The sequence below is a fragment of the Pleurodeles waltl genome, chromosome 4_2 (assembly GCF_031143425.1).
Source record: "Pleurodeles waltl isolate 20211129_DDA chromosome 4_2, aPleWal1.hap1.20221129, whole genome shotgun sequence".
NCBI lineage: Eukaryota > Metazoa > Chordata > Amphibia > Caudata > Salamandridae > Pleurodeles > Pleurodeles waltl.
The window spans coordinates 775,912,582-775,938,777 of NC_090443.1; the positions used below are offsets into that span (position 1 = coordinate 775,912,582).

General features: G+C 40.6%; 1 protein-coding gene across 1 annotated transcript in view; it reads right to left on the minus strand.

Annotated features, from left to right (window-relative positions):
• TNNI3K (TNNI3 interacting kinase) overlaps positions 1–26,196 on the minus strand; it is a 2,589,932-nt gene that overhangs the window by 1,511,960 nt on the left and 1,051,776 nt on the right. Inside the window, exons 14-17 of the mRNA XM_069232439.1 lie at positions 9,493–9,585; positions 9,350–9,407; positions 9,052–9,246; positions 7,074–7,178 (exon numbers count right to left, since the gene is read on the minus strand). Of these exons, the coding sequence (XP_069088540.1) occupies positions 7,074–7,178; positions 9,052–9,246; positions 9,350–9,407; positions 9,493–9,585 (451 nt within the window). The remainder of the gene's footprint in view (positions 1–7,073; positions 7,179–9,051; positions 9,247–9,349; positions 9,408–9,492; positions 9,586–26,196) is intronic.

Genomic DNA, 26,196 nt, shown 5'->3' on the forward strand with positions numbered 1-26,196 from the left:
TTGGTTAGCAATTTCACATGGGAGAACAAACACAAATCAGATTCACAAACATCTATAGTGCTACCTACACATCTAGCACTACAGGAGTTCCCTACAGTTAGGGAAATCCAGGAGAAAACATGTATTATTAGCCTTAGATGATTCTACTTAACTTATGTGTATATTGCATCCTGCATAACATAATTGTCGGTAGACATTCACGATGGCAGGTGATACATTTTTCCTAGTTTTTGTAGTAGGAAAAATTGTAACTTGAATTTTAGTCTGCAATGACGGCACCTTAAGCATAGAGAGTTAGGCTGGCAAAGTCCACATCACATTGCAATTCATTTTGAGTGTCTGGCTTATTCTATGGGGTTGACACAGAAAACATTGACTTTTAGTTTTCCTTGAAAAGCATGAGTTATGGAAGCAGATATGTCTTAAATGCATTTGGATATCTGATCAGTGCTTAATTTGAGCTGGTGGTTGTTGGTGGGGCCCATCTGCACTCATTTTTGGGGAGAGGGACTTATTTTTCTGCATCACACTTTTATCGGGAGGAAATTCAGGAAAAAACAAACACAGTGGAATGACAGAGGAAGGGAAAGACTGAAAACCTGTCACAAAGGGAGAAAGCAGGAACCTGTGGGTGTATCTGTTAGTGGATTAAAGAAGAATTAGGTGGACTCAAGACTACGCAGCCTTTATGTTCGGCATGGGACATTTAATAGCACTGGCCACTGGCCCCTGAAGAGAGCCTTGGGCACTGATACTCCTTTTCTGAATTAAGCTCTGCATTGACTGAATCAAAAACAAACTTTTTGCTTGCATATGGATCCAGTGGAGTATTTTGGGGTGGGCTGTTATGGACTGATATCTTTTGCTTCTGAGTATCACTCAACTGCCTCGATTTGAACTTTAAGTAGGCTTACAACTGGTATTAAAGCATAATGGGATAAAGAACATGACAATAATTCAAACTATATTGCCAGAGTTCCAACAACTAACAATGATTTCCAGTAAACATGTAAAAGGCAATTTTAGTTGTTAAAAGGCATATCACACATTGTGGGTCTATTGATGTATTTGTGCAGCCCTTACTATAGGGCAATAGAAGGCTTTACATAAAACATAATACAGGATAACAAAAATATATTAGTCATTTATACATAACATAATAGAAGATAACATATTAGAAGAATTTAAAGAAGTGTGTTTTCATTCATTTCGGAAAAGTTGTTATTTCTGGGTTGAGTCTGATGTGGTTTGGAATGGAGTCCTGTTAGAAACTGGATTACTGGAAGAGAAGTGGAGGATTTGGGAAGGCACACTAGCACAGCATGTCCTCTGTCTAGGTGATTAAGAAAGAGAGTTCATACTATGTTTCTGTAATTTGATGCTATGAGGAAGGGTGAGAATTGGGCACCATATAAATTCCCAACTGTGACTTGGCTGAATGGGTGGAGAGAACCCATTTGTTGGTTGTAGTCTGACAGGGAGGGAGTAAAACACTTGAGTGAGTGGTGTGAGAAGTTATCTCTATACCAGAGGCAGTGGAGGAGGATATTTTCAAAGGTGGCAATAGTCAAGGAGGACCAGCAAGCAGGAGACATGCTTTGCCAGGCATTTCTCGGTGCTGTGTCAGGTGGATAGTAGAATAACTGATATTTAGTTAATATGTTGTTGGTTTTAATGAGGGCTTAGATTTCTAGAGTGGCTAATTTCTCTAGGAACTTAGTATCCCAATGAGGTTCAGCTATGGAATGAAAAGTGTTTTAGTCATCTTGGAAGAGTATGTTATTTCGTTAATGCAAAGGTAATCGGTAATTCCTCATGGCAGCTGAAACATCACTAGTTTGGAATTAAATGTTGAGTAGGGCTTGTCACCTTGGGATTTAGAGTCCTATCCAATGCATGCATTCTTCATTAAAATAGTAGCAGTGCCATATACTTACAGTATATTAATATAGCCTTAGAACCCGCCGTAGCGGGCTCTACTGCCTATTAAAGGCCCGCTCCATCGTTAAAGGCCTGAACCAAAGGCGAGGGCCTTTAACAAGGGAGAGGACCTTTAATAGCCGGTAGAGCCCGCTACGGCGGGTTCTAAGGCTATTAGAACATTCTGCCATTAGAGGGCAGAATGTTCTCCCAAATAAAACAAAGGCTTCATGGAACCGGAGGGGATTATAATCCCCTCAGGCTCCATGAGGCTTTGTTCACAGCTGCTGCTGTGAATAAAGAAGATTGGAATGTTGGCGCTGCAGGCTTTTACCGGCCAGTAAAAGCCCGGAGCACTCCATTGTTTTCAATGGAGCTGCCAATGTTCCAATGTTTTAATAATAATGATAGAGTGTAATGGTGGTCTATGCATGTATATCTCAAGTGCACAGGGTAGGTAATGGCACATAAGATGATTTCTGAGAAATAATAATTAATTACCTTGAAGTTCACCAAGGTATAAGAGAGTTGTTTAAGTTTTAGGCAGAGTGCAGGAAGAAGTGTGGGAACTTTGTACCAGTCGAAATCCACAGTGCACAAATGTTGACACTGTTGCGGGTGTCAGTGAAAAAGAGTTTACACGCTAAAGTGCTGTTATTTTTCTGCAGAGGAGTATTGATGTCTAGAGCATGAGTCATTGATGTGGTGATTTCAGAAAAGGTGAGCAAGCAGGAGTGAAAATTGACTTGAAAAAGGTTAACCACCACCTTTTATTGGAAGATTAATTTTCTCCTAAATTAGAAGATAGGTTTCCAATTTGTAATCTTGTTGTCAGCTTAGTAGCCTTTGGAAGGGCCTTATGGTCAGACAATGTGACAGGTTAGTGAGAGGGCCCGGCGTACAACCCATTTTGGACAACTGTGGCAATGTACTGTTTCATAGGACTTGTAGCTTTGGACTGTCAAATATTTCTCTCTAACAGGGGAGTGCATCATACTGTAACCAAAAGTTGAATGTTTCATCTATGTGAAGTAGGTTGGAGATGAGGAAGTGTTCTTTGAGAAAGATGCAACAGTGCAGAAGACTTTGTTTGGGCCACGGAGAACATATCACATTAGCACCTTATTGCATATTTTGAAGAAAACATGTATGAGAAGTCAGAAACAAAACCTTTGAGCACCTTTAAACAGCAGCCCAAGCATAGGTCGATGTTGGTACATAGTTATGTCTTGATTTTTTTCACCCTAGTCAACATGTGTTCTGTGTTTTACAGATATATCAGGGCAAATAGAAATAGATCAATCATCTGTCCAGTTTGAGGTTATTTCAGTAAAAGAAGTATATCCTAAGAAAAATAAGTGTTGATTTAGAAGTAAAGGAAGGGATATTGAGCAGAATTATGTTTTCTTTCTTCACTGCAGTTAGTCGTAGTGATATCTGTAGGGCACAACTTTGCAGCATACTAGTACTGGTAGACAGGAGCTAGAGAGAAAAATCAAGCAAAAATAAGAACCAACATTGACCTATGCTGAGACTGTTGTTTTAAGGGGCTAGAGGGTTTTGTTTCTAATTTTGGAAAATTTCCATTCGTGGAGTGATTGTTGATTTCTCCTCATCTCTAGAAGCACCAGACATTTTTTAAGGCAATTATACTGACTGACTTTGAATTGGTGGAGATATGTGCCTGCTAAGGATATGTCTAGTCATCACAATTGTTACGTTACATGAAAAGTCCTACGGCTGGGTGGGTGTAGGAGGCTGGCCTGGCTTATAGTAGGTACCTGATGGTACTTACACCTTGTGCCAGGTCCAGTTATCCCTTATTAGTAGATTAGAAGTGTTCTAGCAGCTTAGGCTGAACTAGGAGACATGCAAAGCCCCTACCATACCACTTATATCATATAGGTACTATATCATTGGGAACACAATACTCAGGGTTACTAAAAATAAAGGTACTTTATTTTAGTGACAATGTGCCAAAAATATCCCAGCGGATATACTCCCTTAGGAGGTAAGTAAAATACACAAAATATACACACAGACCAAAATCAGGCACGTAAAACAGCCAGAAAGTAGTGCAAACACCGTAGAATATAATAGGAAGCAATAGGCCTAGGGGCAACACAAACCATATACTCTGAAAGTGGAATGCGAACCACGAATGGACCCCTAGGCTAGTGTAGTGTGTAGAGGGTCACTAGGAGTGTAAGAAAACACTAAGGGTGTCCAAGATACCCCACCCCAAGACCCTGAAAAGTAGGAGTAAAGTGATACTGCTTCCCCAGAAACACACTAAACTCGTGTTAGAGGATTCTGCAAAGACCACAACAGACTGCAAAGCACTGAAGACGGATTCCTGGACCTAAGGACGTGCAAAGGAAGGGGACCAAGTCCAAGAGTCGCTAAAGTGTCCAGGGGGGACAGGAGCCTACTGAACCCCGAATGAAGGTGCAAAATGGCTGCCTCCGGATGGAAGAAGCTAAAGATTCTGCAACAACTAACGGTGCTAGGAACTTCTCCTTTGTGCAGGAGATGTCCCACGGAGTGCTGGAGGATGCAGAGTTGTTTCTTTGGAGAAAGACTGTAAACAAGCCTTGCCAGCTGCAAAGGTTGTGGTTAAAGAAAAAGAGTGTTGCCCGGGCCCAGGAAGGACCAGGATGTGGCCACTTGGGAGAGGAGACAGAGGGGGCCCTCAGCAACACAGAGAGCCCATGCCCAAGAAGGCAGCACCTGCAGAAGTACTTGAACATGGGTTCAAGAAAACTGAGCACAGCGGTCACCTCAACACTACTAAAGAGGGTCCCATGAAGCCGGTGATCATCTCAGCAAGTTGAGCAATGCAGGACTGAGTGATGGGGACCTGGGCTAGGCTGTGCATGAAGGATTCCTTGCAAAAGTGCACAGAAGCCCTAGCAGCTGCAGTTCACATGGTGAACAGGAGTACTGTCTGGAGAGGGGAGGCAATGACTTACCTCCTCCAAATTTGGGCAGTTGGACCACTGGACAGTCTGGGTCACTTGGGTCCACCACCTGTGTTCCAGGAGTCACGCTCGTCAGGATGAGAGGGGTCCCAGAGTACCGGTGACGCTGAAGTTTGGTGCCTGCTGGAGCGGGTGAAGATTCTGTCGACCCACGGGAGATTTCTTCGTGGCTTCCAGTGCAGGATGATGGCAGGCAGCCCCCAAAGCATGCACCACCAGGAAACAGTCAAGAAAGCCGGTAGGATTAGGCGCTACAATGTCACTGGTAGTCTTCTTGCTACTTTGGTGAAGTTTTGCAGGTGTCTTGGAGCAGTCAGCGGTCAATCTTTGGCAGAAATCGAAGAGAGAGGTGCAGAGGAATTCTGGTGAATTCTTGCAAGTTGTTATCTGAGGAAAAGCCCACAGGAGAGACCCTAAATAGCCCTCAGAGGAGGATTGGCCACTTAGTCAGGTAAGCACCTATCAGGAGGGGTCTCTGACGTCACCTGCTGGCACTGGCCACTCAGAGGCCTCCATTGTGCCCTCACACCTCTGGATTGAAGATGGCAGAGGTCTGGGACACACTAGAGGAGCTCTGTGCACCACCCCTTGGGTGGTGATGGACAGGGGAGTAGTCACTCCCCTTTCCTTTGTCCAGTTTCGTTCCAGAGCAGTGACTGGGGGTTCCCTGAACCTGTGTAGACTGGCTTATGCAAGGAGGGCACCATCTGTGCCCTTCAAAGCATTTCCAGAGGCTGGGAGAGGCTACTCCTCCCCAGCCCTTAACACCTATTTCCAAAGGGAGAGGGTGTAACACCCTCTCTCAGAGGAAATTCTTTGTTCTGCCTTCCTGGGACTGGGCTGCCCAGACCCCAGGAGGGTGAACCCTGTCTGTGGGTTGGCAGCAGCGGTAGCTGCAGAGTAAACCCCAGAGAGCTTGTTTGGCAGTACCTGGGGTCCATGGTGGAGCCCCGGGGATGCATGGGATTGGCACCCCAATACCACATTTGGCATGGGGGGACAATTCCATGATCTTAGACATGTTACATGGCCATATTCGGAGTTATAATTGTGAAGCTACATATAGGTATTGCCCTATATGTAGTGGACGCGTGTAATGGTGTCCCCCTACTCACAAAGGCCGGGGAAATTGTCCTGAACTATGTGGGGGCACCTTTGCTAGTGCAATGGTGCCCTCACACTTAGTAACTTTGCACCTATATAGGTGACTTAAACGTTACTTAAGTGCAGTGTAAAATGGCTGTGAAATAACGTGTGCGTTATTTCACTCAGGCTGCAGTGACAGTCCTGTGTAAGATTTGTCTGACCTCCCTATGGGTGGCAAAAGAAATGCTGCAGCCCATAGGGATCTCCTGGACCCCAATTCCCTGGGTACCTACCATATACCAGGGAATTATAAGGGTGTTCCAGTGTGCCAATTAGAATTGATGAAAATGGTCACTAGCCTATAGTGACAATTTTAAAGGCAGAGAGAGCATAAGCACTGAGGTTCTGGTTAGCAGACCCTCAGTGACACAGTTAGTCACTACACAGATACACACATTCAGGCCACAAACTATGAGCACTGGGGTCTTGGCTAGCAGGATCCCAGTGAGACAGGAAAGAACAAACTTACATACATGTAAAAATGGGGGTAACATGCCAGGCAAGATGGTACTTTCCAGGGGGAAGGGTCCTGAATGCAGAGAGGGTGTTTATGTGTCATGCCTACTCATATCCCAACCAAACCTAAATGCCAAACTTCAAAAAATGTTGGAAACTTTGCAGTAATATTTTAATCAATAATTGTCTAAAATATGACATATGGGATCCACATCAAGTTTAATATTATTTCTGGATATTTGCAAACCGTAAACAATTTCCACATGCCACGTACCATGGTCAGAAAGGATATGTAACATTGACACGTTTATTATTACAATCTGGCATTTTTTTCATGTGTTTATTGGGCCAATTTATTGGGGTACCTATAATCTTTAGAGATATAGTAGATATAGTAGATACTGATTATTGGTATTTTGTCAGGGTTTTCTGCTCTTTCAACGTAGTTTGCGGAAAAAAAAAACTTGTAGCTTTGAACACCTCAAGAAATGCACTAATCCCACTTCTAATTTTTTACTAGACTTTAAATAGATGCAATCAAACTATTTACATTACAAATAGAAAACCTACCTGTTTAAATCACGATGTATGATTGGGCACGTTAGGTTATGAAGATATTCCATCCCTTTTGCAACATCAACAGCAATTATTAATTTGGACTGAAGGTCAAGATTCCTGTGATAAAAACATGCATGATTGTGTCAGTAATTTATTTTGTGTTCATAATATAACATCATTAGAAGCTGGCATATCTGTTATTTGAATGATAGGATTTCCTCTGCTTCTGTACCATAAGCTTAGGTAGAAATGTGTGCTCTGGCCTACCTTTTTTATGTGCGGAGTCTCCATAGTTGTAAACTCACAATTAGCTTGTATTTTGTGAATACCAACAAAATGTAAACTTACACATAAGAGTAATTTTACCTTTGTGAATCAGCCCTTTTGCTTGCTAAAGTCATATAATCCTCATTTTCGAAGACCTTCCACCTGAATTGATGACTTGAAATGATACAAATGACAGTGAACCTGCAGACTAAAGCTCATGTTACTATATCTGCAACCCTGAATACATCTTTAAATGGGCATCAGACAGATCCATCAAGAAGCAGCCATCTCAAACTTATAATGTTTGAAGAAACGAAGGACAAATCACTTTTTCAAACATCGTACTACACAAACTTTGCTGTCCAGGAAGATCTGGCCACCTCAAAATGTTTTCATTGGTCCTAGGAATTCTTTGAGTACATAAAAAGATATTTGATTGTATTATCAATTCACCATCACGTTTTGAGGTTCTCTCTTAAACTCCCTTAAGAGAATTCAAAAGCCCTGAAAATATAATGTTAGGGTGTTTTTTTTTCTTCTATGGGCAGTCACTCAGCCATATTTAATTGTAATCCTTTTGCACAGTGGTTCTTATCCTGAGGCCCCTGGACCCTCAGGCATGCAACTGTTTGACATGATAAAGGTAGCAGATCAATAAAATATATGTATATGAATAAGAAAATGCTAATTTGAAAATCTTAAAATGTTCTGGTTAAGTGTGAAGGAATGTGAAATTGGGGACTACAAAATTAAGTTGTATCCTTAATTTGATCACTGGAAGCAGCAGGAATACAGCAAACTGAATAGACTATAGCGGGTTGGTGACGTCAACTCAAGCATTAACTTGCAGATTTCACTGCGCAATATGTTTGGGCCTGTCTGCAGGGGAACGCCTCCCTTGCATCCATTATACCTGGCGCAGGTATAATGTGGCGCAAGGGTTTACAAACTGGTGCAATGGTGACATTGTGCTGGTTTGTAACTACGGCGCAAGGTGGGGGACTGTTTTGCACCACCGTACCATAAAAAACAATTACGGTACGGCAGTGCGAGGCGCTTGTAAATGAGCCCCAAAGTGTTATTTAAGAGAATAGCATATCACATCGCCTTTTAGAATTAAAAGGTCTCCATTAAAATACACATTTCAAATGCTCATTATTTTTTGTAAATCAGCTTCCAGTAATGATTTACGGGTCCCCAGATTCCAGTATTGACTCGGTGGGTGCCCAGAAAAGTCAAAAGGTTAAGAACCGCTGCTTTAGTTCGTAAAAATGGAGAATATCAAATGACTAAAAAGTAGTTCTTAGTGAAACATTAAAACATTAGTAAAAATGATACATATATAACGGTCATTTAAGAGACAAAGAAAAACGAGTCATTACAGGCCCTTAACGTCCCTTTAGATATACAGTAATCACATTTAGTCTACCAAGTTTTCTCTCAGTTTCTGGTCCCCTTCTTCGAGGAAACAACCAAACAATCACGTGCGAGTTAAGAACCAATAAATTAAGGAACGGTGGTGGACAGGGTTTTAGTACATGAATATCCAGTTTTAAATGATGTGCCAGATAAACATAATAGCCAAATATAAACTTCGAAAATTTTATGAAAGAAAGAATATGTCACTCAATCCAGGTCCAAACACCATAGAAAAAAGGTTTGTCCCGAGACTACATGAAACTCCTTGCAAGTTGATTTGTAAGTACATTAAAAGACACATTACCTCTTCTGTTCATGAAGCAAGCAGAACAGCGACCCTCCAGATACATATTGTGTTACAATGGCAAATTGGCTGGGGTCATCTAAACATGCACCGACAAACTGGATAACACAAGGATGGTTGAGTCGGCACAGAATCGACACCTCTCGACAAAACATGTCCACATCCGACTTAGAGCAATAGGTATTGGCTCGATAGCTACAAAAAGTAAAGATAGAAAATCAGTTCGTATTAAACTCATTTGCTCGGAAGGGAAAACATATCATCATATCCCAAACACTGTCACTTGCCAAAAGCTCACCGTTTAATAGCTACTATTCTGTTTCTGCACTTTCCCTTGTACACCTTTCCAAAAGAACCTGAAATATTATAGAGATTACATGTAAAAAAGGATTTCATACAAATAAGTATTGTTCAGAAACAAAATTTTAACTCTTTGTTTACCTGATCCAATGATTTCATGGAACTCTAGGTCGGACAACTGGAGATGAAAATGAGAAGGCAGACTTGCACGCAGAAGAAGCACATCTGCCTTTTCTGGAAAACAGATACAGCCAGAAACATCAGTGTTTCAAACTTAAGCAAATAGGAAACTGGTGTGATAATGTCTGTTTTGCAAAACAGAAAATAATAGGCAATACAGGATATTGTTGCGTTATTATTATTATTAAAAAATTCTTATTATTATTATTATCATTATTATTAGTTGACATTTATTGAGCGCAAACCTACAACCCTAGAGAGGCTCTCTCGGCGCTGATACATAAAAGAAAATAGAAAAAAAATGGTTTTGAGAGATTTTCTTTTAAATAGAGCTAGATCAGAGCAGTATTGTATATGCAAGGGTAGCTGGTTAAAACATTGGGGGCCAAGTATGAAAATGATCGAACCCCTGGCTGTACGTTTTCGCTGAGGGCGTAGTAAAAGTTGCTCACTGGACCTGAGGTTGCGTGTTGTAATGTAAAGCTGCAGCCTGTTCCGCTAAAAGTGGGGAGCCACTGCTATGTAGAGACCTGTATATCAAACAGATAAACTTAAAAAGGGAGCACTTTTTTATAGATAACCAATGTAAACATTTGAGCGTGGGTTCCAAAGAGGATCAGGGGGGCAGGTTACAGACCAGACGGGCAGCTGTGTTCGTACCACCTGGAGTTTGACTTAAAGGCCCTCATTCATTGCTACCATTAGGGCGTTACCATAATCCATGTGACTTACAATAAGTGCACTTGCCTGTGATTTCCTGGTCTAAAGAGGCGCATAATGCCAACACAGGATCCGTAGAATTTACACATTCTTTCATGGAGAGATTCTCATCTAGCAGGATATCCACATTTCTAATTACGTTTTTAGAGGTAGAGACTGACCTCAATTCTGAAGGCCACCAGTCTTTGGAACAAAAGAAGTGGGCTTTTCTAAAAAGCAGAATCTCAGTCTTACTGGTGTTCAGTTGAAGATAGCTGGCCCACATCCAAGAAGTAATCTTTTTCATCCATTCACTGAATCTTAATTTAGTAGATTCTGGGTTTGGCCCATAGTGATGAAAAGTTACGTGTCATCCTCATACAAAACAACATAGAAACCATATGATCTTATCACCTGATCCAGGGGGACACATAGATAATAAAAAGTGTAGGGCTCAAAGATGAACGCTGTGGTACCCACCTGTCTAGGGCTATGGTTCTAGAATTGAAAAGCTCTAACTGCATCGTGTGGGTCCGATCGCTTAAAAGGTTTTTCCACCAGCCCTCTGACACCAGTCTTCCCCACTCTTTGGATTAGCATTGAACATGATATGGTGTAAAATGCTGCAGACAGGTCTAGTAATACCAACATTGCTGGGTACACCTCGTTCAGAGAAAGTATGATAGTGTCTAGAGCCTACACTAGAGCTGCTTCTGTGCTATTAGAAGCCCGGAATCCTGACTGGGAGGGGCCTAACAAGGAGTGACTTTCCAAAAAAGATGTGAGTTGTCTATCGACTAAGGTCTCCATTCCCTTTTACAAGAAAAGAGAGCAGCAATATTGGTCTATAGTTTACCAATTTTAGGGGATCTCCCATGGGTTTTTCAGAATCAGTCTGACCTGAGCTGCTTTCCATTTTGTTGGAAAGATTTTAGTGCTCAGGGAATGATTGAACAGGTCAGTGATGGTAGCAAGAAGAACTTAGGCCAGGGTTGCCATAATATAAGGTGAGGCAGGATCTTCTTGTGAACCAGATTTGATCTTGTTACTCAAGACCAATACTCGTTCAGGGGTGACAGGGTCGACAGGTTCTGAAAGAGTGAGGTAAGTGATGACTGAGGTGGTAGATGAAGTCTACCCTACTAGTGCCAACCCATCTTAGAAGGTTTTATAAATTTTGAAGGGTTTTTCTTTAAAGTGATTTGTGAGATCATCACAGAGACTGAGAAGCTGGGATTCGCAAGGCACAAATTGGGGGATTAGTAAATTCCTTCAGAATCTTATGTACGCTTTTGTTGAGTTTCCTATATTATTGATTCTGTCCACTATGTGGGCCTTCCTTGCTTCTGTAAGTTTTTTTGTTATTGTTTCCTAGGACAGTTATATAAATGATTTTCTCACCAAGAGTTTTGTAGTCTTTCTTTTGCGTTCCAGCTTTCAACAAGCGAATTTGAAACTAAGGTGAAATTACTTATTTTCATTTAGATTGACTAAGCTTAGAGGGATCAATAGTGTCTAATGCCTGAATTAAGGCTTCTTCAAAGTCATACAAGGTTATATTTATATTTGCATAGTCCTTAGGGGAAGGAGAGGATGAGAGTGGTGTAAATGATGACAATTTTACCTTTCTGCATAGTCTAATCAACCTAGTTGCTGTTGCATATGCTTGGCCGCGTGATAGCAGTGCTAGATGGGCAGCACCAGCCAAATTCCAGCTACTTAGAAACTTGTGCTTTCAGAATTTAATCCGGATGAAAATAGATCAGAAGGTCGTTTTATTTAGACAAGAATAGCATATTTTGTTCCCTTCTAAGAATTATCTTTTGCAGTGTCTGCTAGATATAAAGATGATATTGCTTCTGTACAGGTTTTTTTCAGCAGGAGTTGATTGCTACCTTGCCTGGTACTAAAGATCTGGAAGGAGAATATGAAAGGACTACTGATGTACATGCCAGGATATCAGTAAATACACTGCCTGCGGCTGCATAGGAAACATTATGGCCCTCATTACGACCCTGGCGGTTGATGGAGAAGTGGCGGTTTTACCGCCAACAGGCTGGCGGTAAAAAATGTGGAATTATGACCATGACGGTTACTGCCATGGTCATTTGCCACTTCTCCGATCAGGGCGGAGACGATCGCTGGGCTGGAGACTTGGGTCTCCAGCCCGGCGGCCGTCACACTACCGCCGGCGGTATCATGACCCGGCTCACCTACATGGATTTCATGGGGTTGGGAACCGCCATGAAATCCATGGCGGTGAGCACTATCAGTGCCAGGGAAGTCCTTCCCTGGCACTGATAGGGGTCTCCCCCACCCCCGAGTCCTTCCCCGACACCCCCACCCCCCTGCCACCCCCCAAAGGTGGCAGGACCCTCCTCCCCACCCCCAACATCACATTACTGATTCACACCCGACACGCACGCAGGCACCACCAACACACATACCCGCACACACACCAACAAACATGCCAACAGCCACACACACACCCACATTCAGACATACACGCACACATCCATACAGACATACATAAAGACAGCCACGCACACATTTCCAAACACACAACACCCCTGCATGCATACACATACTCACACAACCCCTCTACATACTCACACGCACACCCCCAATACCCCCCCACCACCCTCCCATAACGGACGATCAACTTACCTGGTCCGTTGATCCTCTGGGAGGGGACAGGATCCATGGGGGCTGCTCCGCCACCAGCACCCCGTCAACAGAACACCGCCACGCCGAATCACAGAACGTGATTCGGTGGGTGGTGTTCTGTTGACGTGGCGGTGGAGGTGGAGCAACCTCCACTTCCCCGCCAACTGCCAGTATGGCTGCTGGCGGCTCTCCGTCCAGAAAAGGACGGAGGGCTGCCAGCAGTCATAATGCACAGAGTGGAAAACCGCCTGCACTGGCGGTCTTCAGCACGGCGGTCCCTCGGCGGTCTTATAAAAAGACTGCAGAGGTTGTAATGACCCCCTATATCTAAACAGCACTCTGAATATACAGATTTGAATGGCTAAAGTAGTTTTTTAGCCTACGTTTGCATGCCTCAGAGAAGGATGACTAGAAGATACGCTGTGGTTCTACTACTAGGTACTATTAGTACCTTTGGTTTTTCACATGTTGTTGTCCTCCTTAAATTACCCAACGTAATACAATGTAGCAGCCAATGAAAACATAGAATTCACCACACACTAAACGTCAGCAACATAATTATACACCAACAGTCAATATGCATAATCAACATATTCAATGGTAGCATGAAAGCACTCACACTTTGCAAACCTTGGGCGATTCTCTGTGTCAGAGGAGTGAACAGTTAACGGTATCAAAAGTGGCAGTTAGGTCAAAAAGGGTTTTTACAGGGTAATACGGATCTCACTGGATGCTCCTGAAACCTAACTGCACAGCAGAGGCCGCTGCATCCCCTCCTCTGGCTGAGGACCACCACCAGATTTAGAGATTCCTGCCTTCCTTAAAGGGATTTTTGTGACTTAAGTGGAAGCACTGCTTTAACAACTCATTAAAGGCACTCATTCTTTGCTGAGCAGGCACCATGTTTTTTACATTCCCCGCGCAAAGTATTTTGTGCTACAAGAACAAGCTCCTGTAGCACAACATTCATTTTATAACATTGGACACAGTGCACTTTTCTCCATGTGCAGTGGAGCCAAAGAGCAATTTTCCTACCGCAGACAGCCATGTCTCCTAGGCAGTCTCCCACAGGGGAAAACGCCTGATAGTCACCCGGCCTTAATATAGCAGAGGGCATACCACTACAACCTGACAGTCCCGATGTAGAAAAACTGAAGGGTCATATTTTTAGCTGGCTGAGCCAACTAAGGCTTTGTCAGCAGAAACCTAGTAGTTCCCACACTTTTAAATGAGACAGTTGAAGTGGGAGTTTGGCAAATGATGCTTCCACTATTAAATAGCGGGAGCACCAGTCCATAAACGCTCAGTTTCCAATATAATCTTAAAGTCATTCTGAATTTTAAGAGTGTCTTAAATAATCTCCCCCAAAATGTATGTGCACTTTATTGTATGGCTAGAAAATGTATTTAACCTTTGAAACTAATTAGACCAAGAACCGTCTAAACTGTATATACTAATCACATTCTCTAATTGAATATGGAGTCCGCTTTGTTACTGAAGTTATGGTGTCGTGTGCAAATGGATTTGACATGGAAAAGGTGCAAGTGACAAGGAAGCATGGCTGTCAAAGTAAAGTGGAACGGCTGTGTTTATGCCCCGTCACATCAATTATAGCTGAGCAAGTCAAAGCTGTGGTCATCGAAAGAGCCAGATGAGAGTGGCTTGCCTATTACAAAGTATGTCACTGCGCTCTTTTGTCAATCTCTAATACACTTAGATAGGAGTGTAGTGTAGGGGCCCCGAAAATTTCTGATGGCAAATTAAAGTCTGCATTAATTTCTAGCTTAAATACCATGAAGAAGCAAGAGAAACTTTGGTAACTGCCCAGTCTCCTTAAAAGGATGGGTCCTGGGGTGTAATCTCAATAAGTTAATTGATCGCTTGCAGGGAGGATGGAAGACTATATTTTTTAGGCATGAAGATCATTTAATGGCTTGTAGTTAATTAGGGGCAGCTGACATCGTGATATTATTCATGTTCCATAGATTGCAAAAGTGCAGATGTTTCAGGGCCACATTTACAGGCTGACCGGTCATTCGATTCATCAGGTGAGACCCTCGGGGCTCAGCAACATTCCAGGTGTGTGTGAAACAGATGTAGTCTCACTAAGTATTTTCCAGCAGTAAATTGTCCATTTGAATTAAGCCTATAAGGTTTGAGCTCAGCAGCTCCAGACCTTGCTTCAACGTATGTGTTGAGAATACAAACAACCAACAGAGGAGATGGTTACTCCACAAATAGAATATCGATCTCAGTGAATGGAATGCCGCTGAGAAGGCATGGTGAAGGGATGGCTGGTACATATTATACCTAAATGTAGAATGCCAATGTCAAACATACAGTAGGGATAATTAGGCATATGATAGAAATGAACAGGTCCTATGATGAGGTTATCGGGCTATATGTTGGCAATGAGAGACCTTTCAAGATAGTACAAATGCATATGCTTCCAAAGACTGCCATTTATGTGAACACTTGTGAACATGGTAAAATTACATACTATAAAAATGGGTGAATAGTATTTGTGGGAAAAGTTTATGGTCTTCTAGGTTAACATTTGGGGTCATTACAACACACATTTACATGTTGGCAGAGAAACCAGGTTTTGATTAACTAAAAATTTAAATCAATGGGACCACACCAACACTGTGATCAGCAGAACAACGGTGATGATGATGGTACAGAATGGAAGGGCAAAGTAAGCCCTACTGATAGGACACCATCCACTGAAAGTGATCAGCTACTTTCACTACAGAGGTATCCATTTTATCTGTTCTGTATTTACCCTCTTCATACAAAACCGAGGACCCTCATAGCACATGGTACTGCCTATTATCCTCTAAAATACCTGAAGACTTTGTGGCAATGCTATTACTCAAGCCATAAGTGTTCAAACCTACAAATGGACCAGAAATCTGAGTGTACCTGGAAGACAATGGTTTGCTCAAGTTGATTATTGTTTTATTAAAAAAACTAGTCTTTCAACCGTCCACATCTATGGTCTCTGGTTTTACAACAATGGGGACCTGCACCAACAGGTTGTGACCTTTGCTTTTGTGAAATTAACATTGGAAAAAAGATCGCTTTACATGCGAATAAAAATTAAATTAACCACTGACGATTTGTTTGTGTATCTTCAGTACTTGCCACATATTACACTCCAGAATGTATCCTCAGGGCTGCACAGCCAATGTATATACATTGTACTGGGAATAGATTGAGAACTCAATTTTGAATGAGATGGCATAGAGTTCCCCGGCATGCAGATCTTTTGAGAGACATCCATTCTGGGGTCATGAGAAATATCTAACAACAGAATAGTTACAAAAGCCATAGTTTGTGTATCTGTAGGAGCAGTTCAAATCACTACTCAGGTATGAATAAACCAAGTGGAAGGCAATAGTTGGGGCCTGTGATTGATTACGAGTTTGGAACTTGGCTTACTTTTCAATTATATGTGCTTAGTGATCTGTTAGAGAAAAGCTAGTCAAAAGTTGGTGCAACCTATTTGTTAACAAACAATTTTTGGTATATTAAATTTAAAGCTTCCTTAACTTATGGTAGCTTGTGTATATTACAAAACTGGTGTAAGGGAGAGGATGACTAATAACCTGTCAGGAGAATGATAAATTATTATAAGAAATCATATTTCCTACAGATTTCTACCATACACTACTCTCGTTCTTAAAAGTAGGGCTACCTCATTGCCTTTTAAATAACCTTGAAAAACATGGATTGAAAAAATGCCACTAGGGAGGTGTGGCTAGGGTGCTACCTAAAATGGCCACCTAATCGCCAGAGCCCCATGCCGCACCAGAACTTCAGGAGGGTTTTCATGATTTTCTTTACATTTATGGATCGCCCTACTACATGAATATAAGGAGTAATGATGCCTAAAAGTTGCAGTTTTGTCGACCGGATTACTGCGGCCGCCATTTTGTTCTCCTCACCGCACTGCTTTTTATTTTCTTATCACCTCATGGAATGACACTTTCCTCACTTAATCTACTGGCTTTCATGTTCCTCCAACACTTTTTACATTTTATTTGCATTTTAAATTACTATTTAAAGGCTGGATGCTTATTTCTCAGATTCTTCTTGGAAATATAAAGTGAAGTTTTAGATGAATCATTTTTTTCAGTGAACTCCGGTCATTTTCTCTCAGAACTGAGTCTTGTTGGTTCATTTTTCATGTCATTTGCTTCAGTTTTTTTTTTCAAATCTGAGATTTATGGGAAAGAGCAAGAAACTGTTGCAGCATACTAAAGCTCCCTTGAATATTTTCTTGGATTTGGATCATCCTTCTATGATTCTTTAGATGGAGGCTTCGATTTCTCTTGTTGACATGACTCAAGCTAATTCTCCTCGTCCAACGACTTCTATGCTCCTACCCTCGAAGTCATCATTATCATCTTTGGCAAATAATAGACATAAACATGACCCTCCTTCCCTGCCGAAGTCTACAACTACTGTTTCTCTAGATAATATACTGGAGGAAATCAGGACAATGATGGACATTGCAGGGCCTTCAGCTTCAAGATGAATTGATTATTATTTTCTAACTGTCCTTATTCTTGATCCATATGACATAGATTAATATTCATTAATGATTATTGTTGATTCAACCATTTCCCTTTATTCTCTTTACAGAACATCGTGGTCTCTCATGTCTTCGTGTCCCGTTTGCTCCTGTGTGAGGTTCTGGTGTGGCCCGCTCCTAGTTGGTTGTGCTGTCTCCTGTGTGTTGCCACTCCCCATTTCCTTCTTGTTTCCTATTAAGGTATGTAGATCAGGCATCGTTTGACATGTACTGTAATCTCTTATTGTATTCAATTCCTTTTCCCTCCCACCTTCTCTTTTCTTTTTTCTTTTTCTTGTTTTCTGTGTTCTTCTCTTTTTTTCTATTTTTCCCCATTCTTGAATGCCTTTTGGTCCTCAGATATCATTTTTGCACTTTATAAGGTTGTGTAGCTCTATATTAATTTCCTGTTGGTTACATTCAGAGTAATATCTTGGAATGTGAAAGGATTTGTTAATCCTGTGAAAAGACAGATAATCTTATCTGACCTTGCCTCTTACAATCTAGATTTAGTGTTTTTGCAAGAAACTCATCTTACTGAAAATGAGACATTAAAATTTACACGAAATTGGTTGGGATCAGTTTTTGTTTCTCCTATCGCTACTAAGAAAAATGGAGTAGTCGTTTTATGTCACAAAAAGTTGAATTGTATTGCTTTCTCTCAAGAAAATGATTCTGAAGGTAGATGGTTGTTTGTAGAATAAATTATAAATGATACTCCATTAACTGTCCTCAATGTATATGGACCAACTCAACCAGATCTTTTGTTCTGTCCTAATATTGCTAAGAAATGTCTTCAATATAAAGATGAATTCTTTATTTTAGGTGGTAACTGTAATCAGATTATGGGCCCTTTCATTGACCGGAAGTCTCAAATTCGTTTTCTTCCAAATAAGTCTCATAACCAATTCCACCATTTCCCAGAATTCTTTAGCTGATGCGTGGAGATTATGTAATCCCAATGCTCAAGAGTATTCCTTTTATTCCTCCCCACATGGTTCCCTTTCTCACCTGGATCATATTTTTCTTAGCAAATCAGTAACACAGAACCTTATTTCTGCCTCTATTGAACCTATAGTAATGTCTGACCCTCCCCTAGTTGTTGCCAATGTGGATCTGGTTTGATCATATCCCAAACCAGCTAGGTGGAGATTTAATAATGCGTTTTTGTTAGATCCAAACTTTTCCTCTTTCTTTGTATCTTTCATTAATGAATGAATTTTATTCTGTACTATTTCTGACGCATCTCCCCAATTGGAATGGGATTCCTTTAAAGTCTCACCTCATGGTTTTATCATAGATTTTGTTTATAAAAAAAGAAATTTTTTGCTCATCAGCAGAAACTCTTACTGTCTAAGAATAAACGTTTAGGACATACATTTTATTCCTAAACTACAGATTCTTCTTTGCATGAACTAATTCAGGCCAAATTATCCTTTAATAAAAAATCAAACAATCAAGTTTCTTCCATATTATTGCGTAGTAGTGCCCGTTATTATGGGGATCATAACAAATCAGGAAAACATTTAGCCAATTATTTGAAAGTCCATAAAGATCACTCTATTATTGAATCCATTTACTCCTCAGATGGGAAACTTGAATTTAAAGATGAGGACATTTTAGTGAGTTCACAAAAATTTATAAAAATGTACATACCCTGAAACATCCAATTCATTCTACTTCTATCAATTCTTATCTTAAAACTGTTTCACCTCCTTCCATCTTTATTGAATTTTTATCCTCTTGAAGCTGATTTATCAATTACAGAGCTACTCAAATCTCTTAACACACTGAAAAAAAGCAAATTGCCTGGCCCAGATGGATTTACTGTCAAATTTTATCTACATTTCTCCAATCTTTCGATGCCTAAACTTCTACAACTCTTTACATTTTTCTTCTTTACTGACAAAGCTGGTGGTACTTTTCAGGAGGCTACTATTTGTCTAATACATGAGGATGGGCGAGATCCTACGAGGTGCAAGAAATATCATCCTTGTAAATGTAGATTATAACATTTTTGCCAAATTACTTGCCCTTTAAATTGAGTCCTTTTTGCACAAATTAATAGGTAAAGAACAGTGTGGTTTTGTTAAGGGCAGACTAACCTTAGATAATTCTTGTTTATATTTTAATGTATTAAATAAATCTCCTTCTCATTCCTATCCTCTTGCAGCTATTTCTATAGATGCTGAAAAAGTGTTCAAAAGAGTAAGATGGTATTTCTTTTTCAAAATTTTGAAATGGTATGGTTTTGGACCGAAGATTACATCTGTTATTTCTTTGCTTTATATAGATCATCGGGCTGCAGTATTAATTAATGGTTGTGTATCTCACTAATTGTCCTTGCAACAAGGGGTTTGTAAAGGTTGCCCCTTATCTCCTCATTCATTTGTTTTAGCCCTTGAACCTTTTCTTTCTCGTATCCGTGACAATACTCTTATGTCAGGTTTTCAATATGGAGATAAACATTTAAAATTATCTTCCTATACAGGTGATATAATTCTCTTCCTTTCTAACCTGCTATATCTATTCCTGCTGTGCTTAATGAGCTTTGAAACTTTTCTTCTGTCTCTGATTATAAAATTAATTCAGGAAAGACTGACATTCTGCCCCTTACAAAATTTTGCACTAAGCATTCCTTTGACTCCACTGGGTTTCATCGGAATAATTCTAAAATTAAATATTTGGGTGTTTGGTTTACTAATTCCATTTTAGAGTCCATTAAAATAAATATGAAGGAATGTTTCAATAGCATTGCTAAACTACTGTCCTCTTGGAATCCTCTTTATTTATTTTGGTGGGGTCATATGAATTCCATAAAAATGATGATTATACCCATTGTTTTATATATGTTATCATTGACCCCAGTTCATATACCAGGTACTTACTTTAAAAAAAATCGACTCACTTCTCTCCAAATTTCTTTGGAATAAGAAAAAAAACACAAATTTCTCTCTCACTTCTTAAAAAAGGTAAAGATAATGGAGGGGTGAATTTTCCAGATTTTCGGACTTATCATAAAGCTTATTGTTTGAAACAAGCTACTAAATGGATTTCTTCTGCTTCCTCTCTTTTTACCTCCTAGTGGCTTGACATTGAACTAACATTACTTGCACCTTCCTCTACTAAGGAAATGTTAGCGTTTTGTGAAAAAAATAACATAACTTCCTCACTGCTTTTTAAACCTACTTGCTGTTTATTGCGTCCCTATTATCAAATTAAAATCTCATCTAGAGCCACTTTTGGTATAACAAGCTTATAAATATTAATAATAGGCCCTTATATTGGAAATCTTGGAGAACTAGGGGAATTATCTAGGTTCAAGATCTTTTTGATGACCTTAATCCTCGGTCCTTCCCTCAATTTCAAGTGATTTTTCACTGTCCTCGATCATTTTGGCACAAATTTTCAATCCTTAAAGAGATTGTTTTGGATATTTTTTGTTCGTTCCCATCAGACTCCATACCTCACTCCCTTTCTCCCCCAGATTCACTTTTACATTTGTTATCTCTCAATCCTAAAGCCTCTCCTATAAACAAATACTTTCGTTCCTCTGATCCATCTCGTCCTAAAGCCAAAGTAGAACTTACTTGGGAAGCTGATTTGGGCTGTGATTAGACTGTTTTTTCCTGGGACACAATATGGACCAGAGTCTTAACATTTTCAAGATCGGACTCTACCACTCAATCTATGTTTTTTCTTTATCATAGATTATATCATACACCAACATACTTAGCCAAATTTGGTGTCATGCCTAGCCCTACTTGTTGGTCATGTCATTGCTCCAAAGGGGATTTGCTCCGTATTCTTTTTTTATGCCCCATACTGCTGTTTTTTGGCAAAAAAGTATGGGCCCAACTTTCAATAATTTTAAAAATAAAACACCCTATGTCAATTATCTCAATCTTTTAGGTAGCTTATCAGATAAGATTGAACTACATGCCCATGAAAACGGATTATTTGATCTTATGTTGGCCTTAACTTTTCAACAAGTTACAATTAACTGGAAATCCTCATCTTTTGCAGCTTGGTGTAATAATGCGTGCCATTATCACCTCTTGGATATAATTTTTGCTTCTGTTTGTAGACCTCTGGAGAATATAGATTTATATTGGTCCTCACTAATTAATTTTCTTAACAATAAGGTTAAACAATGTGTTCAATCCATTAGGTCTGAGAATTTTAAACCACCATAATTTGTTTTTTCTCTCCTCTTTTTTCAGAAACATGGTTCTAGTTTTTCTTATTATACTTATACATTACTGTATATGCCTAGCTCATCTTCAAATATAGACTTGTATTCCCCATTCCCCTTTTATGCCCATCCCCATCCTTTATAACATAATATTGTTAACAGCTTTTATTTTATGTATAGATTATTGTCCTTGTACTTTTACTGCTTTTTGTGTTGATTGACTATTGTTGGATTTTCAGATATTGCATAGTAAAGCTGATTAAACTTAAATAAAAAAAACAAATGCCACTAGCTCTTGCGATAGATATCCTTCAATTTGCTTTTGAGGGCATTCCACTTCATACAAAATGTTGTTTGTTTTGATTTTTCGAATGTGGAAGAAAATACTGAAAGCTTGCATCTGTAAACTCCTGGTTGGGAAAAGGAGTGTAGAGGAGGAAGGATAACACTCACTGCTCGGTTATTCAAACAACTTCCAGAACCTGCTGTTCCCAAGTTAAAGGCCTCAATGCTAGGTGACAGATGTTGTCAGTTATGTTACATTTTCCAGTGGGTGGAGTGGGTGCACTTCATAATGCGACAAAGGGAGGCATACTTTAAGAAGTAAAGCTCAAGGACATGAGCTAAAGAATGGGATCCCTGGGGAAAAAATGACATTGGTGTAGAGTTGGCTTACTCCCTAGGCTGTGTCTAAACCTGGTTGACCCACATGTCCGTTTTCTCCAGGCTTTTTGTGTGCAGTGCGGTGTCCTGCTCCGTATCTTACCTGTACTCTCTGATAGGGCCATGGTTCCTAGAAAGGCAAGACAAGCTGATTCTAGGCTTCAAATTCTGTCTCCTTTTATTGAGGGAATGTTGGCAGGTCCGTGAGGAGTTCTGAAGGGCGTGTGTGCAATCATAGGTCTTAGGTAGAATTTAAGCCACTTAGTAGATCCAATAAATTTGGAAATGTATCCTTACAATTCCATATTCTGGATTTTACCAGGTGCTCTGGGTCCTCAAATTCATTCAATATACTTGCTACAGGGGCCCAATATTGAAGTGTTATATGAAGTTGACAAGAGGTCCAACTACTAACCGAATAGGAGTAGAGTTTTAACTTTTAGGAGAACAATTTACAAAAAAGTAGGAAAAGTACAGGTAGAGATCACCGCCTACTCCTGGCGTTATTTTACCTACTTTTTTTGCATTCATTGACATTCCCAGTAATACACCTGTAAGACTTCATCAGGTGCAGATTTCCAAACATACTATTGGAAAGGAGTATGCCAATCTGATTTGTAATGGCAGCCTATACTACTTGATGAGTTGCCTTGCTGCCATTCAAGCATGAATGTGCTTTAATACTCAAGGATTAAATTGCAGTCAATTGCTAGAGCTTTTTTGTCTTTTAACCAAAGGCGTTTGTGGCCTAATAATATTGAACTGATTTAATTGACAAACTACCAAATCCTGTTCGAGTGTTAAAAGAATCAACCGCCAAACATGACATCTGCCACAAGTGCTTACAGGCTTAGTTCTTTCGCACCAACGGCCTCATTATGTGTTTTTTTTTTATCCGGACCTGGTTGAGAAACAACAGTTACAGGGCCTACTGAATTTAAGTCACCTGTGAAAACAGCGAAAATCACCTAAATATCTGGCTGAGAAATAAAGGATAAATGATGAATTTGTGCTAAAAATCAGTGCAATAACAAAAGCACTGGGACAGCAGCCACTCATGTTTTCTTGTTCCTATGCCTTTGTAGTAAAGTTTTATAGTAAATGGAGTGTGATTAGGTAAAGTGGCATAAAGGGGTCATTTCAGAAAGTTTGCATAACAAATCATGACCTGAAATTCCCAAAATTGAGTGTATTGCTTGTGAGAAAGTAATCCTTTTAGCCCTGTTCACCCCCATTTTTTTGACTGATACTGGTGGTACCTGACTCTGACTGTACCCTGGGCACTGCTAACCAGGCCCAGGGCCAGTGCTCTGATTAAAAAAGGCAAATGGTAATTAGGTATGACTGCAATTGGGAATGACAGACCCTGTAAGTCCTTAGTACATAACAAGGCAAGGGGGATTTAAACTACCTATAAGTCCAGAGTATATAATAGGGCAGGGAGGTTTAGAGGCCCACTAGATTTCCTGCACTGGAATGTGCACTGCTGTGTTGGCTGCTGTCATTTGTAAAGGCAGCCCAGCATTGCAGAGTGTCTTCAAAAGTAAAATATATGCCAATTCGACTTTGGAATTAAAGGTACTTCCAAAGACGTTATCTTTATTTACATAAAAGTCACGTCTAAGGTCTCCCCTAGTTGCCCCCCCCCACTGGGGGCTGGGGAGGTTGCCTTGTAACTATGAGTAGGGACAATACAAAAGATGTTTTATATGCCCTGGTGAGGGAAAAACTGCCCATTAAATGTTTCCCCATTGTAGATACTTAGCTTATTGGTTAACATCGAAATGATTTATATAAGTATAAATAGTGCTGGGAAGGACATAAAATATCAGTAATGATAACATCAAACATTGTTCCACTGTTGAATTTATCATAACCTATACAGAAGCTAACTTATCAGACTTTCTTTTCTGTGAGGCAAAATTCAGCCATCTAGCAGCCTCTTCTGATTGGTCAGCCTTAACAGGCTTAGCCAATCTTCTTTGATGAGGTGATAAGTGACTTTCATAGATCAGTGGTTATCTAGTGGGACGAGATCTGCAGCTAAAGAGAATAGGCTAGAAAGAGGGCTTAGTAAATCAAACTAGACTTCAAAGACAGCAGGACGATAAGGAATGCCAGTCAGGCCTATCCCGCTTCCAGTGCCCCTCAGCCACATGGCAGGTCCAGGAATGTAATGTGCAGAAGGTCTAGAAGGGAAGGGTTAATGGAAATGAGCCACACCAGTAGGTTGTTTAGCTAGGTCTTATTTTCCTGAAGCAGAATCCCCCATTTTGAATTTTAAAGTGCAATGTTTTGTGTGAAAAGAATATGCCACACTTTGGAGGAAGCTGTCATGTTTTTGTGTGGGACCTTGGACCTCATTGGACAGGGGTGCCTCCCTGCTTGTCACCCCAGATCATTGAATAAATATGTGAGAGCTGCCTAGCAACTCAGATCTGCTACCTGAAACTACAAGAACTACGAGAAGAAGGACTGCGCTGCTGCAACCCTTGTCCTCACTCCAAAAGATTACACTCTGAAGAACTGCTCCTGCTGTGCACTGGGAACTACAGTCCTGAGGAAGTTGCCTTGCTTCTGAAAAGGTTAAGGAGTGGACTCCCTGAAAGCAACAGGTTAACAGAGTTTCCCTGAGCCATCTCCCTCAACAAGTCACAATCCTGGAGTGTGTCCAGTAGACATTTAAGGATTTGGCCAGGTACATTGTAGGAATTGTAGTTCCAAACTTCCAAAACTCATCTCAAAACTTCAAAACCCTTGGATTTTTGTTTTGGACACTTTGAACCCTTTTGAGGAGTACTTCAATAGGAAGTTCCAGACGTTTGGAGAAGTTTGGAGCAACGTTTGGAAAAAGCTAAATAAGTGGATCGACCCGACGTCAAGAGTCAAGCCAACTACTTTCAACTGCCAATTGGCCGGGACCTCACGTTCACCCTGCTGAATGCTGCAGAGTTCGAGACTTCCAGGTTTGACCGAGGCTTTGCTGAGAAGCAATCCAGTGATGTTGCATTGAAATCGGCCTGCTAGAGGGGACCACATGACGCCAAGCGAAAATCCTCCAGAAAAGTTTCTAAGTCTGAAGGTAAAAATTGACCTGGACCACCCACTTAGTGTATCCAATCAGTATGTGGGTTGCATGGATCTCAGCATGTTGTCCTCCTCAAAATTTTCTGCAAATGTCAAGGTATGAGTCAAACCACGTAGGCTTGCCCTTATAAATATGAAACAATTTGTTGGCACTTTCAGCCAAAAGTAAAAATCTAAGGGGCAGACTTACAAGCCCCTAGTGTCACTTTAACGCCACTTTAGCCTCATTTTTTTATGACACTAAGGCGGCGCTTAGGAGACCATTCCCACACACCATATTTATAAAGTGGTACAAAGCACGCATTGCCCCACTCTGCAACCCCTTGCACCACATTATGCCTTTGTCAGGCATAATGTATGCAAGGGGGCGTTCCCACACACGGAGGCCCAGAAGAATTGTGAAGTGAAGTTTACAAGAGTTCCCTGTGATATTTTTTCCATCATTTTTAATACCTGCTCAGGGCAGGCATAAAGTGATGTACCCATAATAATCTATGGGCCTCCCTGTGCTTTGCTGCACTAGCGTAAATAATGTTGATGCTAGTGGCAGCAAAGCACTAAAACAGCACCAAAAATGTTGATGCTGTTTTGGTAACGACCGCCATGATGAGCCACATTATAAATATGGAGCAACCATGGTGTCGTTAGGGGGGCAATAGGGATGCATGAAAAGTGGCAGATCGGGACCGATGCACCACTTTGTTATAAATCTGCCCCTTATTACCCTGAATTCCCACCTATTTGGTTGAGTTTTCAAACCTGTCTGGGAATAGCA